This window comes from Zingiber officinale, chromosome 7B (assembly GCF_018446385.1).
Source record: "Zingiber officinale cultivar Zhangliang chromosome 7B, Zo_v1.1, whole genome shotgun sequence".
Taxonomy (NCBI): domain Eukaryota; kingdom Viridiplantae; phylum Streptophyta; class Magnoliopsida; order Zingiberales; family Zingiberaceae; genus Zingiber; species Zingiber officinale.
In genome coordinates, this window is record NC_055999.1 from 339,270 (window position 1) to 358,998 (window position 19,729).

Genomic DNA, 19,729 nt, shown 5'->3' on the forward strand with positions numbered 1-19,729 from the left:
ATTCCACAGGATAAAAAGTTTCAGCAAACAAAATTTTGTCAAAAGTCAACTACGATGGATTGACATTTTATCCTTTGGGGCCATTTTCTGTCCAATAAACAATGGATTAAGATTTGATTCTCCTATAATTTACTCCAAGTAAATTGAGCATGCGCACAAGGAAGGAAAGAAGCCAATCAACAATACAAACGCTACACTTGTGGACAAGGCTGATTTAGTCAACTTATTAGACCGATAAAAATCGATTGACATGATCGTTCACACCAACTTTATTTCATGCTGCCTTAATTTGATTGCAACCTGTGTACGATGTGTCTCTCTCTGTCTCTCCATGTTTTTTTTTTACTTTTCATTCTCTTCCTAAACAAGAAGATTAACACATTGTTTTGAACATATAGATATATGAGAATTAATTTGAGTGCCATTCGCCATTATTTATACAAATGAAACATGACTCAACTGATATGGGAAAGTAAATAAAATTTAAGATTAGTATAGTATAGTAATTATGTAATTAGATTAGTCAATTAAGTTAGCTGTGATACTAATTTTGAGCGTTGACAAGAATAGAGTTAGTAAAGAAAATAAATACATAAGCGGTAAGGTGATGATTAAGCGCAAGGCAGAGGGTGATATTACTAGGGTATGATTCCTCCCTCCATCATCTCCTCTCTTCTTCACTTGGACGGATTTCCGTTTCGTTCTTTTTGGAACAAGGGGAGGAGGGGAGCTTAGAGTGGATTGGTGTTGATAGTGGTTCTTGTTGGCCTCGTCATGGGCTCGGGGAGACATGAAAGTGCTGCTGGATCCTTGTACTCGTGATAGAATTTTTCTGCGATGCAGTGGCATGAGCTTGGGGACGGAGGCGAGCAGAGGCGCAGAGCTCGTTTTGATGCCCAAATTCAGTGAATTAGCAGCCGCGGAGAGTGGAAAAGGAGTGATTTTGTAGTGGACTCCATGTCCTGCGATTGAGATGCCCTTTTTCTGCTTGTATAATTTACTGTGAGGAGCAGTAGATGCTAGATCTTCTTAATCGGCCGCGGAGATGGAATCTGGGAACGGCTTCTTCCCTCTCGAGGAGTGCCGCCTAGATCCGAAGTGGCTCATCGACCCTAAGTTGCTGTTCGTCGGGCCCAAGATCGGGGAAGGCGCTCACGCGAAGGTGTACGAAGGAAAGTGAGTTGCTAGGCTGAGATCAGCCCCTTCTTGTCCATTCTGTTCAATTGTTTGCTTCGCCGTCTATGATTTTTTTTTTCTCGAACTATTTTTTGAGGAGGTTTGGGTCCTATCGACGCCATGGTGTGTAGGTATAAGAACCAAAATGTGGCTGTCAAGGTCATGCACAAAGGGGACAACCCCGAGGAGGCAACGAAGAGGGAGGGGAGGTTCATGCGGGAAGTGACGTTGCTCTCCCGTGTTCAGCACAAAAACCTCGTGAAGGTTGATTTCGCCAATGGCGTTCTTTCAACGACTATCTCTCTTTATTTCTTTGGCTAATGGATGCTGTGGAACTTTCAGTTTATTGGAGCTTGCATGGAACCTGTGATGGTGGTAGTAACTGAGCTTCTTCTTGGAGGATCACTGCGCAAGTACTTGATAAGCATGAGGCCTAGGAAGTTGGAGCCTCGTGTTGCGGTTGCCTTTGCATTGGATATAGCTCGAGCTATGGAGTGCTTGCATTCTCATGGGATCATCCATCGTGATTTGAAGCCTGGTATTTTTTTGTTTCCTTCTTTTTTTTTATTTTTATTTTTATTTCTGAATATTTCCTAGTACATTATTTTGTCTGTCGCTTCAGTGCATAGTGTGTTTCTCAGTGGCGAAACATTAGCTTAAACATATACATCAGTCAGCTAGTGTTGTGAGTCTTGTGACTAAGGGCAGCACTTGTATGCATGTTTTAGCTATGTGATGAAGATTCTGTTACTTAGCCCTTGAACTATTTTTCGTCAAAGTATGCAGGAGAATGGAAATTGATTGAATGCACTTGATAGTTTTATGCTATAATAAATGGAAAAGAATCTTTAAGATTTCTTGAGCAAAATTATCTCTCTGTTGAAAGATTAAGAAGATATAAATTAGATAAGGATTTCAATGTCTAATTCTAATATTAGCTTGCAATCATTTTTGAAGTGTAAAAACGCATGTTCATTCAATTCTTTGCTGAAAAGGGGTGCTTATAACATCTAAAACCATCAATGCTATTTTCTTTTATTTTTAGCCAATGGACATTTCTGGTGCATCTACGGAGAATTTGATAATCATGATAAGTGAGTATGGTAATGGATTAATGATCCAATTAGGTTTTCAACTTGAAGTCTCATTACAAATATGAATCCATTGGCACATGTACCTACTGTATCTTTTGGTTAAGGGTTATAAATCTGCAGATATCATCCACTTAAACGATCTGGAAGAGAATCAAGGGAAAGAAGTTGGTTCGTACTAGATGATCAATAGGAATTTGTTATTATCATTAGTAGAATGTTTCAGAAGAGAATCAAGACTGGATGGAAGTAACAAATGATGGCTGTACAGGAGACGTGTAACATATGGAAACAACTTAAACCTAGATTTGATTTCAGTTTAGTCTGAGCTATGTGTCTAAACCAGAACTAGTCCTTTTTGTAGCAATATACACCACAGGACCTAGATCCTTGTTTTGACAAAATAGCCTCATCTTAGTTTCTAGTTTAATATATAAATTTCTTTTCATTATTATTCTGATTTTCAATGTGAAAAGATTAAGTGGTAATGACATAAATCCATGGTGGAAGAGTGTAAGTTATATGTATTCCTTTTTTCTCTTTGCTTTTTTTAGAAACATATATACCACTCATTTAAAAAAAAAACTTGAAAAATTGACTGCATTTCTCCGTTTCTTGCTAGATCAAATGCAAAAATATTCCATTTTTAAGTTAAATTTTTTTTTGGTGCTTTAACCTGGAAAAAACTTCTCTGAATCTCTAAGTCTCACATAACACTTCAAAAATTCAACATAATATATTGTCAATACCAACAATTGTTGTGGCCAATTTTAGAAAGAAACTAGTGTCTAATACTTATATCAATGTAATAGTTGACATACATTATTATATAGTTTCTTGTAACAGAACTATTGAATTATCAGGCCAATGGTCTTTCTGCATCAATTGTTATCTCTAAGTCCATACATTTTATATTGATACTAGATTAACTTGTCATATTCAAATAAAACTCCACTTTATATGCTACTTCTTGTTCATATTATGCTAGTTAATTGATTGCTTCTATTATGTTTATTAATGAGAGTTTAGTGAAGATAAATAAAAATTTGAATTCTGAGCTGAATGTTTCAGAAAATAAGACATCGAGTAGAACTAAAATTGAATTATATGAAATATAACTTCTGTAATACTAAACAAGTGGATAAATAATTGAATTGTAGAAATAGTACAGAGTTTGATCTAATGCTCAACGCCAAAGAAAAATTAAGATACAATGCTTAGGATACAGACTAAGTAGTTGAAACGGAAAAGAGTCTATGACAGCTTGTGTGATTGATATTTAGCAAATGAAGCTTTCTTAAGTCTTATATATAATGAAAGGCACCGATCTGGATATCAGTGAAGATGAAAGTGTATGAAGGAAGACATCAAGATGATATAAGCTGAACAGATGTGGAGCACAGAGGACTGCATTGTGTTTGATGATTTAGGATGAAAGAATGTTAGTACTATAGTACCTAAAAAGTCATTGAAGATTTAACCTGGATAGGAAATGGTAGCTTAACTCTTGAATATATCAGTTTTCATGCATTTAAATACCTCAATGGTATAAATAATGTCATAATACGTTTGGTATTTGGCACTCCCTCTGAATGAGCTTTAGCACATTGTTCTATAGAATTGATCTTTTTCAGTTGTTGATGTTATCAAAGAGTACATCAACAGGGTTATTTGTTAATTTGGCTTTAGCACTTTGCAACCAATGGATATGTGCACAAATACTAATGTTGAATAATTAATTTGGTAGCATGGTTATTTATTAGGAACATGTTAGATTTAAAGATGTCACTCTGAAATATATGATTCCCAGGGGTGCTGCACCTTTTAGGATAGAAAAATAGTGCCAATCTTCTTATATACAGTCAACTTCCAGATGAAAACCAATAAAGTAGACCCGCAATGTCATTAACCCTACACACTTGGGTTTGCCTTGTAGAAGAATTGTCATCAAGGCCTGCATAGGGTCACTTGGTTTTATGGATGTTTTTTTTTTCAGTTATAAAGCTTTGATTTCTATGATATGGTTCATGTATCTACACAATTTGTATGCTTATGCTAACTACTTTTCAGCCCTAGAATGAACTTTAACCTTCTGTTTCTTAACGAATTATCTTTTCACATCTCTACCATTGTCTCCTTGTCAGAGAACTTGCTATTGACTGCAGATGAGAGGGCAGTGAAACTTGTCGATCTTGGTTTGGCCAGAGAAGAAACATTAACGGAGATGATGACTGCTGAAACAGGAACATACCGTTGGATGGCCCCTGAGGTGCATTAAAATGCTTGCATAAATGCTTGGATATTCAATCCATTGCTGGATACTGTGTCAAATTTCTAAATGATAACCAACAAAAACTACTGTACAGTTATACAGCACGGTCACATTAAGGCAAGGAGAGAAGAAACATTACAATCATAAGGTGGATGTATACAGCTTTGCGATTGTGCTATGGGAGTTGCTTCACAATCGGCTTCCTTTTGAAGGCATGTCCAACCTGCAAGCAGCCTACGCAGCTGCTTTCAAGGTAGTTCACTTTGCAATCCTGCAGTCTTTTCAACATTGTTGAAATTGAACTGTCTCTCTTTTCTGATCTTAGAACTTCAGGCCAAGTGCGGATGACCTTCCTGAGGAACTGGCTCTAATCTTAACTTCTTGCTGGCAAGAGGACCCAAATGCACGTCCCAACTTTAGCCAAATAATTCAGATGCTTCTACATTATCTTTCTACTCTTTCGCCACCTGAATATGTTGTTTCATCACATGCCTTCAATTCAGAAAATGTGGTCTTGCCGCCTGAATCTCCCGGCACAAGTTCATTGATGGCATCTCGCGATGAAACGGATGATATTGCGAAGGATGCTAGGGATAGCAAAGGATTTTCTTGCTTTGGCCAGTGTTTTTAGTCACCTTCTACAAATAAACCTTTAAGCTTTCCGAATTGATTAGTGAATTCTCAGGCATGCATCTGCTAACACTGCTATTTGCTGCTTCCTACGCATTTGCTAGGAATAAAATCACCTCGTTTATGAGGTTGAAATTATTTTCACATTTGGGTAAATTGCCTGCACAAATTGGCTTGAGTTCCTTAAATTTAGAGATCAGGTGCAGTTATTTTGGACTCTTCAAGAATGACAACTGAAACTATCTGATAAAACTTGTTTGTCATGGGTTCTCGCCTAGTGCTAAATCTGATTTTGAAGAAAACTTGTAGGGAAGATCTTTTGAGTTGAGAATCTGTGATTTTGTGAAAATATGTTAGTGCTAAAAAGGCCTTTTCACTTCCAAAAAGCTCTATCAAAGTCTCATTTTCCAAAAGTTCCCAAACAATATTATATCAATAAATACAGTTTGATCGGACTAACTGGTACAATATTATATCAATAATATTACGATCATTTTCATTTTAAACATATAAAAGCAATTGTAATTAAGTTATAAAAAATATATAAGAGTATTTTATATTTTTATCTAATTGAATTAATTTAGTTACTGTATCTAGTTGTTACGATGCCAGTTAATTAAAGGATGATATATTTATCATCAAAGTATTTATTTCTTTCAAAATTAAATACAATTCCTTATCAATTTTATGGCATCTTTAACGGTTAAATCTTTAACTTTTTTAGTTTCAACTAGGCCATATTAATGTCACATCATAAGTATAAAAATTTATTATCCTCTTCATAGTTAAAAAATTTCATATTTTTAGATTTACATTACAAATCACATATCTTTATTTATTAATTTTTTATTTAATATCTTTATATAATTTTCATTAAATATTTTAATTAATTATAATATTTAATTTAATTTAATTTATTTATAATTTTTAATTTAATTTAATTTATAATTTTTATTTAATATTTAATTAACTTATAAATTTTAATTTAATTATAGTCATTTATATATCTTTAAATTATCAAATATATTCATTTTATATAATTTCAATTATTATGAATCATTTATAAAATAAAATATTATAATTTAAATGCTTCATAGATAATTTATTTTATAATTATTTTAAAAAGTTAAATATATAATATATTTTATTATTAATTATTGACCTACCTTCAAGGAATAAAATATAGAAAGTTTAACTACTCTTTAATTAAAAATTTAAAACCTCGTCTTTACCACATCCAAAATTTTGTTATTGAGATTTTTAATCTTATAAACTTTAACAAATCTTGTTGATCCTGTCTAGAATTTAAGTAAGGTGAAAATCGGATGAATTATTATTGGTATTGATGGAGAGATAACTGAGATATCCTTTTCATATGTGCCCATAAGAACGGATCGGCGTTGACGAACGATGATGATTGAGCCGGCGGTACTTGAGCTCTGCGCATATTCAGATAAGCACATGGAACGTTAGATATCATAAATCAAAGAAAAAGTCCACAGAGCAGGTCCTCCGACGTTTAAGTCAAGTACTTTTTCCCCAGAAAAATAATGTACGAAGAAAGAAAAGTAGAAGACAAGTGCAAATGTGCGAGAGAACGTACCAGCGCAAGGGAGAGAACCTTCCTTTTTATATAACAGTGTGTACCTCTAGAGCCTGACTGATGTAAGGGAGTGTTGGGTGTCAGGACATGTCTGGTGATGGAGGACGCATGACACCCTTTTGTGGACTGGAAGAAGGTTCTATTTGCAGATGACCGCGGACCGTTAGAATATTCCCGGATATATAGCAGTTATTCTCTAACAGGCGGTTACGATTTCCTGACCGTATTGTCGTGTAGCACTTTATGTCCCGATTGAATATGAATAAGGGAAGCTTGAGATGATCAGTAGTTGACCTACTGGGAGGACCAGACCTGAATATAGTCGAGTCGTGGAAATCCGACCAGTCGGAGCAGGTCAGGCATCACCCTAACTGCCCACCATGTTTCAGACCAGAGTATCTCAGATCTGGGGTCCTGATATATGAGAACACGACTGAGAATCATGTTGTTGATCTCGTCAAACGTTCCTATTTCTTCTTTTCCTAACTCTTGACTGCCACGTCACTTTGACCTTTGACTGTAACATTTTCTTGACTTCTGACTATCATATCTCATTGATTTCTAATCGTCATGTTTCTTTGACTTCTGACTGATATGTCCTATTTTTATCTGCCCAATTTTATCGGATCTTATTATTATGTATCATTTTATTTGTATAGATTAATTATAATAAAATAAAATAAAATTTATTTAAATATAAATAATAATAGGATAGATTGAAGTTAAAATTTAATGATATATATTAAAAAGATAAAATTATTGTTATTGTTGGACAAACCTTCACCGGAGATATCTATCGGTCATATTTTTCAACAGTAACAGAGAGAGGGCTGATAATTCATGTCCATGTTGTTGTCCTTCCCGATGACACGTGATTCATCACTGCAATATTTTCTCTCTCTTTATCATTTTCACCACCGTCAAGTAGCCTGTACAATACAATACGATACACACTGCAATACAAACTCTTTCTTTCCCTTCTCTTCCTCTTCCTTTCCCACTCCACCAAATCTCCAATGGCGTCCCATCGCTACGCTCGCCTTCTCGCTTCCTCGCTGCAACTTCTGCTCTGTTCTTCCTTTCTACTGGCCGACGACTCCGCTCCGTCCGCCTCGCCCTGCGCCTTCCCCGCCGTCTTCAACTTCGGCGACTCCAACTCCGACACCGGAGGACTGTCGGCGGCGTTCGGCGCGGCCCCTCCGCCGCACGGAGAGACCTTCTTCAGAGCGCCTGCCGGCAGGTACTGCGACGGCCGCCTCATCGTCGACTTCATCGGTGCGCATTTCCTTATGCATTCTACTAATTTTACTACAAAGGAGGCGACTACGAGAGAAAAGATTGAAACAAAAAGTTGATTTTTTTTTTCTTTTTTAACGCGAAAGCCGCTTTAGAGTTCTTGTCCGTTCTTGATTTATTTATTTATCGATTTGAATAATTTTAGCTCGAACATTTAGAAACCGACAAACCGATAAAGATTTGATGATAGACATGTGTACGTTATTTAACTATTAACGATGCGAAAAGTCACCAAGAGGTGTGACTTTTCGGGGCGGTCGAGTGGATCCAGATTTGTAGCATGTATTGGGAACGCAATCATTGATCCTCTTTTATTGTCCTGGAGCACAACGGACGGACAGTTTTCAAATTTCAAGTTTAATGCCTTGCGACTTCCTCGAGTGTGTCCTTGACCAAAGTGGGTTACAATGAGAATACTGGATTTTGGGGTTGGTTGTCGTGTGCGCATTTTTCGATTTATTTTGATGGTTGGTGGAAAATTTTTATAGGATCATACCAATCATCCAGAAATAGTAAGACTGGGATTATCATTTTTTTTTACCAAAGTGGACTACAAAATCACGAACAATCATCAATTCTTTTCTATTCATCTTCAAGTTATTTCTACTGAAAATGGTGGTGCATACTTGAATTACATTTCTGTAAAAAGTAAAATCACATGAACGCTTGAAAAGGAGAGAAGATTGTTTTTAAGAAATGGTTCAACTTCTCACATTACCATGTGTTTAACAGCTCAGGGCATTGGGCTTCCTTTTCTCAGTGCATATCTCAATTCAATAGAAGCAAATTTCTCCCACGGAGCTAACTTCGCTACGGCAGGATCGACCATTCGGAGACAAAATGCAACTCTTTTCCAAACTGGGTACAGTCCTTTCTCTTTGGATGTTCAAACCTGGCAGTTTACACAGTTCAAATCTAGATCTCAGATAGCTTATGAGAAAGGCAAGTACTAGCCATGCACATTCATCTCAAAGAACCATATTTCCATGTTATGATGTGCAAACATGCCAACTGATCTATGTTCCTCTGCAGGGACATTTAGAGATGTATTACCTCGAGAGGACTACTTCTCTAGGGCTCTGTATACTTTCGACATCGGCCAAAATGACCTCACTTCAGGCTATGTCAATAACATGACTACCGAGGAAGTGAAAGCAACTATCCCTGATATCCTTGATAAATTCACTATTGTCATAAAGGTAACGAAACTATAGAGATTCTACACGAGTTGCATGCATCTAGTTGTTTTATATTTCCCTGTTGAATGTTTAAAAAAGGTAAAAATCTTTCATATATGACGCTGCTAGATATTGATACTGATAACATCCACAGAGACAAATGTAAGGCTACGTTTGGTAGGATGTAATCTGCTTTGTAATGTAATTATATATAGTTTTGACTTAGCTATGAACACAAAGTGTGATCACATACAATTTCTCCAATGAGTTGATGCAGAGTGTCTATGGCCAAGGAGGAAGGTACTTTTGGATCCATAACACAGGTCCCTTTGGTTGTTTGCCTTATGTTATAGACCGATTTCCTATCAGAGCACCTGAGGTCGACCACATTGGCTGCGGAACTCCATTTAATGAAGTGGCTCAGCTGTTTAACGCCGAGCTTAAGCAAACTGTAATCAAACTCAGAAAAGACCTCCCTAATGCCGTATTCACCTATGTTGATGTCTACTCTGTGAAGTTCAAACTCATAAGCCAAGCCAAGATGCACGGTAAGGCTTGAACATGGGTTTCATTCAAGCTAAAGATTTGAACTTATATCTTGATTTGCAAGTCAATGAAATGCCCTTACTGTTTCAGCACTTATGTTATCCAATAATGTGTAGGCTTTGAACACCCTCTTGTCTCTTGCTGTGGGCACGGTGGCAAGTACAACTACAACTTCCACTGGGGTTGTGGTTCTAAGGCCGTAGTGAACGGCACCGAGGTTATGATTGGGAAGGCGTGCAAGAATCCTTTGAAGAGGATATGCTGGGATGGAGTTCACTATACTGAGGCCGCCAACAAATGGGTGTATGATCAAATAGTGGAGGGTGCATTCTCAGACCCACCAACCCCTTTGAGAATGGCATGTCAAAGGCAGGCTCACTGAGAGCTACTACTACACCTCTGCCTGCCTTGTTTCACTTGGGCTGCTAATCAATAATGCTGCATGAGTTTTTGCGTGCAACTAATTTTGTAGCAGCAAATTAGCCCTTTGGTTCTGTGTGGTAGTGCATTTGCAAGCACTTGAATTCACCAAGTAGTAAATTCATACCCAACAACCTTGCGCGTATCGTCGGTTGTAGACTGTTGCGAGTGTTAACTAAACCTTAACGAAATTGTTCAATTGCTAGAATCAACAAGTAGAACATCACTTAAAACCATTGATAGCAATTTCTACATAATTAATAGTAATCTTATTTTCAACTTCCATTTGATGTTGGGAGGTTAATTCGAGAACTTGGCCTGCACAACTTTAAGGGCACCAGCTCTCTTTCGCAAGACCAGAATTCAGCCTCTCACTTTTTCTCCCTCCTTTTGGCAAAGGGAAAAGCCTACCGTGCATGCGTGACCTTTAATAATAACAGCTTTCCATCTCAATGCGTGCAAAGCAATGCAAGGAGAAGGCAGCAGTGAAACATGCACTAACATAAAGCTAGCAGAGGAAAGCATATCTCTCTTCTCTCTTGTTTTCTCCATATCTCTCCTTCCATCGCCTCTTCACTTCCACTTATTAGTTCATAATTTATCTTTGCTTCGCCTGATCAAGTTATGGCAGCTTGCGGTGCCTTGGTGCTGTTCTTCACTTGCTCTCACCAGGCATTCATCGGAGCGGTAGTCGATCGAGATGGTGGCTCGGTGACCTAGCTAATTACATCTAGTCAAGGATTACTAATGCCATGATGGGGAATCGAGCATGCTGGTCCGATGATCTTTGTTTTTGCTATTGTTTCCATTGTTTTGTTTTTCTCTTTAAATGGAGAGTTACTTGTGTTTGTTTGCTCTTATAGTTCTGTGATATTCAGTCACTGACTTGAATAGATTTTGCAGAAACTTGGATGCCATGAAATGAAATGAAATGTTAAGATCTGTTCTCTTAATTTCTAGGTTTCTAGCTAGTCAGTGGCTAGGGCCTAGATATATTGCGCTTGCAATTTGTAGTCACGCTGATGAGATTATAGGAACTAATGGAAAAATAGGGTGGCAGAATAAGTGTGAATCATCCATCATTTTTACTTGAAAACACTCTACTTTTATGGGTTCAAAACTTCAAATACATCATCTATCCAATTCTATAGTTAATCCAACCTGATGTCGGTCTTCGACTTCCAAATATTTTTAATTTTTTTTTTTTCAATTTTTAGTTGCTTTACAGCAAGACACATCCATTCCTTCTGACCTTTTATTCATTGTTGTTGAAAAGTAAGACAGATTTGAAAAATATTAAGAAAAATTAGGATTCAGAAACCTTGGTGGGAAAAAATTTCAGAGTGATGCTGCTGATACAAAATTGAAGAATGTGCAGAAATATTGAAGATAATTGCCGAGGATCTAAATAAGATATCTTTGATTATATTTGATACGTTGTATAAGGTTGGGGTTCGATAAAGTGTAGAAATTAGAAGTTAAGATGACGTGATAGTCAGAAGTCAAGGGACGGGACAGTCAGAGGTCAAAATAACATGACAATCAGTAGTTAGGGAAAGAAGAGATAGGACCGTCTAACGACATTAGCGACATGATTTTCAGTCGGGTTTTCATAGATCAGGACCCCAGATCTGAGACACCTAGGTCTGAGACATGATGGGTAGTCGGGATAATACCTGACCTGTTCCGACTGGTCGGATTTCCACAGCTCAGCTATATCCAAGCCTGGTCCTCCCAGTAGGTCAACTACCAACCATCTCGAGGTTCTCCTATTCATACCCAGTCGTGACAAAAGGGGCTACACGACAACAAGGTCAGGGGATCGTAATCGACTGTCAGATAATAACTGTTGTATGTCAGGGAATATTCCAACGGTCGGTGGTCATCTGCGAATAGAACTTTTTTCCAGTCTACAAAAGGGAGGTACACGCTCTTCATCACTAGACAGGTCCTGACACCCGACATTCCCTAACATCAGTCATGCTACAGAGTTACACACTGTCATATAAAAAGGGAGATCCTCTTCCTTGCGTAAGTACGCTTTCTCGCGCATTTCCACTGATCTTCTACTTTTCTTTATCCTTCGTATACTGTTTTCTCTGAGGAAAAAGTACTTGACTTGAACGTCAAAGGACCTGCTCCGGAATTTTTTTTTCTGATTTCTGGCCTCTAACGTTCCGTACGCTTCCCTGAGTGTGCGCAGAGCTCAAGTACCGCCAATTCACTCATCGTCGTCTGTCAGCACCACTGAGATCCGTTCTTGTAAGAGTATACGAGAAGGGTATCCTAGTCATTTCTCCATCAACGTCAATAATAATTCGTCCGATCTTCATCTAATTCAGATTCTGAATAGGATGATAGAAACCTTGGTGGGAAAAAATTTCAGAGTGATGCTGCTGATACAAAATTGAAGAATATGGGTAGACATGAAGATAGTTGCCGAGGATCTAAATAAGATAAGATATCCTTGATTATATTGATGCAGCACTTGGAAGGCAAGATAACAGGCCTTTTGCCTTGCCCCAACTTTAGTGGAACGCCATGCAGTCATGTCTTCCAGCCACACATAAAGAGGCTGCTCAGAATGGGAATCTCTCAGGCAACTTTGAACAGCACAGAGTAAGCGTTGCTCAAAGCTGGTCGATGGCCGTGAGCAAGCAAGCCACCACTTGTATGGACCACCAATCCAATTCAATGCATGTAACGGGACATGCTTCAGCTTCACCACGGACGTTGGAAAGGAAGCAGAAATGGCGTAGGGGAGCAAGTAAGGAGGCATCGCAGTGGCCAAGCTCACATCGAATTCTAAACAGCAAGAACAAGCATCAATTATATTCTTTCCAGCATTTCTCACTGTTTTTAATTTTACAAGTGTATCCTTTTTTTTTTACAAAAAAATTCTATTATTTTACCAAACATCTTAATTTTCTGAATCAAATTATGAAACATCTAATTTTGTAAGTTAATATTTTATAATTTATAAAACTCGAAAATTATAATTACTTCACCAAAAAATGGAACTCGATTCAAAATACTTTGCTCTTAGGGATCCCATTTGAATATTTGATATTGTTAAGGTCCTAATTGAGTCATTATTCTTTCCGCTAAATGCCAAACCCTATCTCTCGATTTCAGTCCGCCGTCCTCAGTACAATTACGGACGGAAAGGGAGGGCGGAGATCGGAAGACACGACGCCGATTTCATCAGCTTCGCCTTTCTCTTCCTCCACCTCCAAATCTCCCATCCCCATCCCATCCATGGCTTCCATGTTTGCAGTCCAGAAGAGTCTCCTTTCGTCCACCTCCACTACGTATTCCAAACCCCAAACCCCTAGGTTCCCTTCAGCTGCCGCCGCCGCCAATCTTCTCTTCTCTTCCTCCTCCTTCTCCACCGCGAATTTGTTCTGCGCCTCCCCTATCTTCCATCCCCGCCTCCGCCACCGACACGGCCATCTCGTCGTCCGCGCAGCCCGCGGCAAGTTCGAGCGAAAGAAGCCCCACGTCAACATCGGTACCATCGGCCATGTGGACCATGGCAAGACCACCCTAACCGCCGCCCTCACCATGGCACTGGCCGCTGTCGGTGGCTCCGCCCCCAAGAAGTACGACGAGATCGACGCCGCCCCCGAGGAGCGCGCCCGTGGCATCACTATCAACACCGCCACCGTCGAGTACGAGACGGAGTCCCGTCACTACGCCCACGTTGACTGCCCCGGCCACGCTGACTACGTCAAGAACATGATCACCGGCGCCGCTCAGATGGACGGCGCTATCCTCGTCGTCTCCGGTGCGGACGGCCCAATGCCCCAGACTAAGGAGCACATCCTCCTCGCCAAGCAGGTCGGCGTGCCTAACATGGTCGTCTTCCTCAACAAGCAGGACCAGGTCGACGACGAGGAGCTTCTCCAGCTCGTCGAGCTCGAGGTCCGTGAGCTCCTCTCCTCTTACGAGTTCCCTGGCGACGATGTCCCCATCGCTTCCGGATCCGCCCTCCTCGCTCTCGAGGCGCTCATGGGCAACCCTAAAATCAAGCGCGGTGAAAACCCCTGGGTCGACAAGATCTACGAACTCATGGATGCAGTCGATAGCTACATCCCCGTCCCTCAGCGCCAGACCGACCTTCCCTTTCTTCTCGCGATCGAAGACGTCTTCTCCATTACTGGACGTGGCACTGTCGCCACCGGCCGGATCGAGCGTGGCACCATAAAGGTTGGTGAGACAGTCGAAATTGTTGGCCTCCGGGAGACGCGTAACACCACGGTCACTGGCGTCGAGATGTTTCAAAAGACTCTTGATGATGCCATGGCCGGGGACAATGTTGGGTTGCTTCTCCGTGGGATACAGAAGGCGGACATCCAGAGAGGGATGGTGTTGGCCAAGCCCGGCACCATTACTCCCCACACCAAATTTGCCGCCATTGTTTATGTCCTTAAGAAGGAAGAGGGTGGGAGGCACTCCCCCTTCTTTGCCGGATATCGTCCTCAGTTCTACATGAGAACCACTGACGTCACCGGCAAAGTTTCTAGCATAATGAATGACAAGGATGAGGAGGCAAAGATGGTCATGCCCGGGGACCGTGTCCAGATGGTGGTCGAGCTTATCATGCCAGTGGCCTGTGAGCAGGGAATGCGGTTTGCGATCAGAGAGGGTGGCAAGACTGTTGGTGCTGGAGTCATACAGTCCATTATCGAATAAACTCTCAAATGTAAGGCTATATTAGTCCCCTTTGAGTTGCTAGATGAATTCACATCTTCGGCTAGTAAGGTTTGAATATTTTTGATCAAGCATGAAGTAGGTTGAATGCACTTAACCTCAGCTCACATTGTCAAATATTCTACTGTTTTGGTTCCTCTATTCATCTTCATTTTTTCCTTCCTTTTCAGTAATGATCTTTCTCTGGTGTCAATTGGCCTCTCCAAAAATTCATAGCAACTAAATTCTGTTATTCTATTGAACTACTGTTTGGATAAGTAGTTGCTAATGCCTCGTTGATCACGTTAGTTGTTTTGTCTAAATTGTAAGGCAACTTAGTTCTCTTTCTTTGTTCAGCTTATGTTGTTTGTTCTGTTTTTAATTGATGCAACACAAAGGACAAATGTTGTGTGGTTGCTGAGTTCTTCACTGAGATGCTTTCTTTAGGTATTTGCTCAGATTTTGTCCAGGCTATACACATCTCCGATATCTTTGATTGATTAGTTTATCTGCAAATATAACTTTTAAGATTATTTTTTTTCTCGTACTTTCTTTTAATTGTTTGAACTATTTCATAAAAAGGTAGTTAACGGACTGTAGCTTTGCATTGTCAATTATTTAACAGCTTCTGTAGCTATTTCCCCTACTGTTTTAATAATCATCAGTTTGTTTGATCAAATGATTCTTGAAAGTCATTGCAAATGGATTTGTTAATCTATCTAAATAATGTTTGAGTAACTAGCTTTCTATGCAGAAGTCGTCACAGATGTTGATGGGTGCAATTGACCATTACATCTCCTAAGCAAACCTTCTTCAATGTGTAGTAATATTGTTAATTTAGTTAGTGTTTGTCCTCCAATATAATGTTGCTTTATCAATTTTAGTTAATGTAAACATGATTATGACAAGGTCCACTTGCCTCAGGTTGTCTCTAAAAATTTGAGTTTTTTGAGTTGGTTAGCTTGAAATTCAGGTCGAGATGATATATATATATATATATATATATATATATATATATATATATATATATATATATATTTCACCTTCTTAGAGGATAGTTCTTGTGATTGTTAAATATTTTTAAAAGTTTTCAGTGTGGTAAACATCGATTTAAATTTTGCAAATTTTCAATTATACCAATGCTATTTCTTTCATATACTTTACATGGTTGATTCATATATAGATCAGGAGGTATTTTACATTCTATGGTTACATGCATTGGAATTATTGATTGAATATGGTAACAATCGGTGACAATCCGAGAGCTTGTCAACTAGTCGTCAAAGTAGTTATTACACCGTTGTAGTAGTTAGCTTTCTAAGTAACTATTACAATGTTGTAATAGTTAAGTGTTGAAGTAGCTGCTACATCGTTGGTGTATTTAATATTTCAAGTAACTGCTATAATATAATGTAGTAGCAATTAACTGTTGAAGTAGCGGCTATAATATAATGTAGTAGCAACTAGCCGTCAAAATAGCTGTTACGATGTTGTGGCAGCTAACATTCCAAATAGATTTTACAGTGTTATAGCAGTTAACATTCTAAGTAGCTACTACAATATTATAATAATTAACATTCCAAATAACTACTATAACATTATAACAACTATACGTTCAATAAAGACAATATATATGGGGAGTGGTTGCCGTCGTCGTCGTACTTGACATTGTAGCATAAATTTTTCCTTTTAATATCAAAGTAGGGAATTATAACTTAAAATGAAATGAATTACTATTTGTTATGAAATGTAGAAATTGATAATTGGGAAGTTTCTTGCACGTTATATAAACAAAAATTGGTAAGAAAGCAACTAATTGTGTGTTGTAAGATATATCAGAGCTAAAAAATATTGTACAGAGTTGAAAAATAGATAGTAAAATAAAAAGAGTTATAATCGAGAATGGAGAACGGTGCTAAATAAACCAGCTTTGGCTATCTATTTGGGGGCAGTTTCTCAACAGCTCGGTGGGCCAAGATTTCGAACTCATACCTTTTGGCGCAGGGCGCCGCGGGTGCCTGGCCATAGCGTTTGGGACGGCCGGCGTGGAGATCGCGTTGGCTAAGCTTCTGCATAGCTTCGAGTGGGAGCTGCCGGCGGGAGTTACAGCGGAGGATTTGGACATGGACGAAGTGTTTGGGATAACGATGCATCACACGGAGAGACTGGCGCCCGTGGCCACACCCTACCTACGCAGTTTGACATGACTCCACTTCAATTAAAAAAAATAAAAATGTTGGGTCCATCGACGCTTCCATGTGGACCGGACCCAATCAACTTAGTCTTCTTTCTTAGCCCTTAAATATTATGTTTGAACGGTTGGATGAGAATGCATGCAGCAGTTGGTTTATATTTACGTCATAATATAATATTTATGGTGAAAAGTGCATTTGATAATTTAGAAACAAACTGTTTCAAGGTTGCATAAAAAAAAAACAGAAAAAAGGACTGTCACAAAATTAATTCTACACGCCAGCGGTCTAATTCCTTGCCCTCCAGAGTTTTCTTGTGTCACTTTTGCAGTCTCATCCTCTAAATGCCCTTGTTTAATTTAGTCGTCATTCATTGGCTACATATCATTCAAAATCATTTTGTAAAGACCATAAACTTTTCAATGTAATGATTTGAATAATTTTCTAGTTAATTGATCATAAAATTATTTTATTAGAGCAAGAAAGATAAGATTTTCCTATTATCATAAATTAATGAAAATCTTCTTCAATCTAACTCGATCACTACTGATATACCAACTAATATTATATACATAAATTTTGATATACTAATTAACATTATATACACAATATTATATAATATGGTCAAAGTAACAGAGTCTCTTAGAAAGTTACTACTAGCTAAAAACCTAAAAAAGAAATCAAATTGTCAAGCAGAAGAAATGATGCCATAGAGTGAAAAATTAAATTCTTCAACAGAAAATAATAGAACAGTGACCAATCTATTAAATGGAGATGATATGGTATTGGGGAATTTATTTATTTAGTAGAGTACAATGAGTAAATGATCACAATTGTAGAGTTATAATGTATCAAATTTTTAATTAAGAAAACGTTATGTAAATGTTGTAATCCTCCATTCCCACGTCAATATTTTGTGACAAAATGTAGCCTCTCGCCGTGCGGAAGTATCCAGTGCCGCCGACGATGCTTCGATCTGACACTCCCGTCGTCGTCGTCAAGCCGAGCACCGACAACGAGCTCCCGTTGAACTCGCCGGCGATGAAGGTAATGGTGTAAGCCGTGAAGGCGTTGGCGCCAGTCAAATCTGCGATGACCGCCATGCCCTGCGGCCGCGCAATGACCCGCGAGCTCGGATCGGGTCCCTCCTGAAGCACGTTGTCGAACGCTAAGATGTTGCCGAAGCTGTTGTTCCGGTGCAGATCCACCGACCGCGCCGGTTCCGAGTTGCGGGAATACAGGTGCAGGTGGCGGAACTTGCCGTAGGCGTCGCCAGTTGCCGCAAAGGCGGCGACCGCCAGGAGGAGGAGGAGGAGGAGGAGGTTGGGCGACTCCATTTAGTTAACGGAAGATGAGTAGCTAGGAGCGATAAAGCTGTTGGGCAAACGATTACTTTATATACAATTAATGAATGATGCTGTGTATGTCATGAATGATGTCAAAATCCATCACAAAGAGCGGGTCGCCAAGGTTGCTACCTTGAGAAAGTCAACCGATGAAAGTCAACTGATGACCAGTCTTCTTCTCGAGTACTTCTCATGATCAACACGCCGCCAGTTCAGACTAATCGATAACATATTGAGTAAATAAATTATTTCAGTATTGTAGAAATATAAAAATTGTAGTAAATTATCAAAAAAAAAAAAAATACAATAACAATGTGCTTCACTAGCAATAGTTTAAATGCACAAATTGATCCTTAACAACATCTAGATTTTATGGATCGGTCTTGGAGGAAGTTACTGGGCTTTCTCAACCGTTGCTGCAGTCTAGGGAATAGACCAGGTCAAAACCAAGCAAGAACTTATTGACTGCGACACCGTCAATAATGGAATGGATGCAATGGAGGTCTAATGAATTATGAATTGGAGTGTATCCGAGGGAATGGAGGCATACCGACTGAAGCAAACTGCCCCTGCGTTGACCAAGATGATGAAGTGTAGCACCAAGGTGGATAAGTATAACTGTATTCAATTCATTGTTATTGATATATTCACGATCTAATTAGTTTATTGAAATTTTCAGAAACATATTGGTGTTTGTGATGGGTACAAGGGTGTTTTAGGGAAGGAAGCGCCCTTTGGCCTTTACGAAGGAAGTGGCACATGGCTTGTGTCCGTTTCCATTGAAGCAGACGGCCCAGACTTCGAATCCTACTTTGAGGTCTTGTGCTCTCTCTACCATTAATTGATCTCTTAAGTTTAATTGTGAAGCTATCACCGTTGTAAATTTACAGGGTGTGTATATCATTATATGGGAACTGTGGCAAAAGTCTGGATAATGAAATTGCAGTGGTGGGCTACGGTCAGATGCGGGACCAGAACAAGGGCTGGATCGTGAAGAATTCATGGAAGCCAAATGGGGCGAGAAGGTTGGTTACTTAATAGGATAGCAATCAATAACACGAGATCTTTTGGGATTTGTGGCGTGGTGGGCTCACGTGGAGTTGCCGCTCAGTCCAAACCTGGTTTTAACTCATCAGACCAAAGTAAGGAGACTTAAGAAAGCAGAAACCTGGTTTAAGAGTTCAATTAGCAGGCATGATGGGAATGATGAGTGAGATCTTATGTCTAGGGTTGGTTAATCAGCTTAAAGCCAGCACTTTAATGAAATGAATGAAATATATGCATACA

The 19,729-nt window shown here is 39.0% G+C and overlaps 5 protein-coding genes across 5 annotated transcripts; 3 read left to right on the forward strand and 2 right to left on the reverse strand.

Moving 5' to 3' along the window:
- The first annotated feature begins 589 nt into the window (after positions 1–589).
- LOC122004855 (serine/threonine-protein kinase STY13-like) lies at positions 590–5,378 on the forward strand. The gene is made up of 6 exons (XM_042559680.1): positions 590–1,176; positions 1,308–1,440; positions 1,519–1,714; positions 4,412–4,536; positions 4,634–4,792; positions 4,865–5,378. The coding sequence occupies exons 1-6, from the start codon at positions 1,046–1,048 to the stop codon at positions 5,168–5,170; spliced, it is 1,050 nt and encodes a 349-aa protein (XP_042415614.1). The 5' UTR covers positions 590–1,045; the 3' UTR covers positions 5,171–5,378.
- A 2,264-nt stretch (positions 5,379–7,642) lies between these two features.
- On the forward strand, positions 7,643–11,135 carry LOC122004856 (GDSL esterase/lipase ACHE-like). The gene is made up of 5 exons (XM_042559681.1): positions 7,643–8,047; positions 8,801–9,010; positions 9,101–9,267; positions 9,524–9,794; positions 9,909–11,135. Exons 1-5 carry the CDS (start codon positions 7,789–7,791, stop codon positions 10,172–10,174), a joined length of 1,173 nt encoding a protein of 390 aa, XP_042415615.1. The 5' UTR covers positions 7,643–7,788; the 3' UTR covers positions 10,175–11,135.
- A 622-nt stretch (positions 11,136–11,757) lies between these two features.
- Positions 11,758–17,094, reverse strand: LOC122004860. Its single transcript, XM_042559684.1, has 2 exons — positions 16,897–17,094; positions 11,758–13,017 (listed from the first exon to the last, which is right to left on the reverse strand). Exons 1-2 carry the CDS (start codon positions 17,027–17,029, stop codon positions 12,551–12,553), a joined length of 600 nt encoding a protein of 199 aa, XP_042415618.1. The 5' UTR covers positions 17,030–17,094; the 3' UTR covers positions 11,758–12,550.
- LOC122004859 (elongation factor Tu, chloroplastic-like) lies at positions 13,306–15,076 on the forward strand. Its single transcript, XM_042559683.1, has one exon. It carries the CDS (start codon positions 13,321–13,323, stop codon positions 14,905–14,907), a length of 1,587 nt encoding a protein of 528 aa, XP_042415617.1. The 5' UTR covers positions 13,306–13,320; the 3' UTR covers positions 14,908–15,076.
- Positions 17,095–17,959: 865 nt separating the features above from the next.
- On the reverse strand, positions 17,960–18,433 carry LOC122007378 (dirigent protein 2-like). Its single transcript, XM_042563249.1, has one exon. The coding sequence runs from the start codon at positions 18,431–18,433 to the stop codon at positions 17,960–17,962; it is 474 nt and encodes a 157-aa protein (XP_042419183.1).
- Between the last annotated feature and the right edge of the window lie 1,296 nt (positions 18,434–19,729).

Bases quoted from the DNA above. Each gene is read 5' to 3' on its own strand.
- LOC122007378 (XM_042563249.1), bottom strand. From the start codon at position 18,433: ATGGAGTCGCCCAACCTCCTCCTCCTCCTCCTCCTCCTGGCGGTCGCC.
- LOC122004855 (XM_042559680.1), top strand. From the start codon at position 1,046: ATGGAATCTGGGAACGGCTTCTTCCCTCTCGAGGAGTGCCGCCTAGAT. The intron at 1,441-1,518 runs GTTGATTTCGCC...TGGAACTTTCAG, and splicing joins AGCACAAAAACCTCGTGAAG to TTTATTGGAGCTTGCATGGA. The intron at 4,793-4,864 runs GTAGTTCACTTT...TTCTGATCTTAG, and splicing joins CCTACGCAGCTGCTTTCAAG to AACTTCAGGCCAAGTGCGGA.
- LOC122004856 (XM_042559681.1), top strand. From the start codon at position 7,789: ATGGCGTCCCATCGCTACGCTCGCCTTCTCGCTTCCTCGCTGCAACTT. The intron at 8,048-8,800 runs GTGCGCATTTCC...TGTGTTTAACAG, and splicing joins CCTCATCGTCGACTTCATCG to CTCAGGGCATTGGGCTTCCT. The intron at 9,011-9,100 runs GCAAGTACTAGC...GTTCCTCTGCAG, and splicing joins TCAGATAGCTTATGAGAAAG to GGACATTTAGAGATGTATTA.
- LOC122004860 (XM_042559684.1), bottom strand. From the start codon at position 17,029: ATGTCCAAATCCTCCGCTGTAACTCCCGCCGGCAGCTCCCACTCGAAG. The intron at 13,018-16,896 runs GTATGAGTTCGA...CTTGCTGTTTAG, and splicing joins GCGGCGCCCTGCGCCAAAAG to AATTCGATGTGAGCTTGGCC.
- LOC122004859 (XM_042559683.1), top strand. From the start codon at position 13,321: ATGCCAAACCCTATCTCTCGATTTCAGTCCGCCGTCCTCAGTACAATT.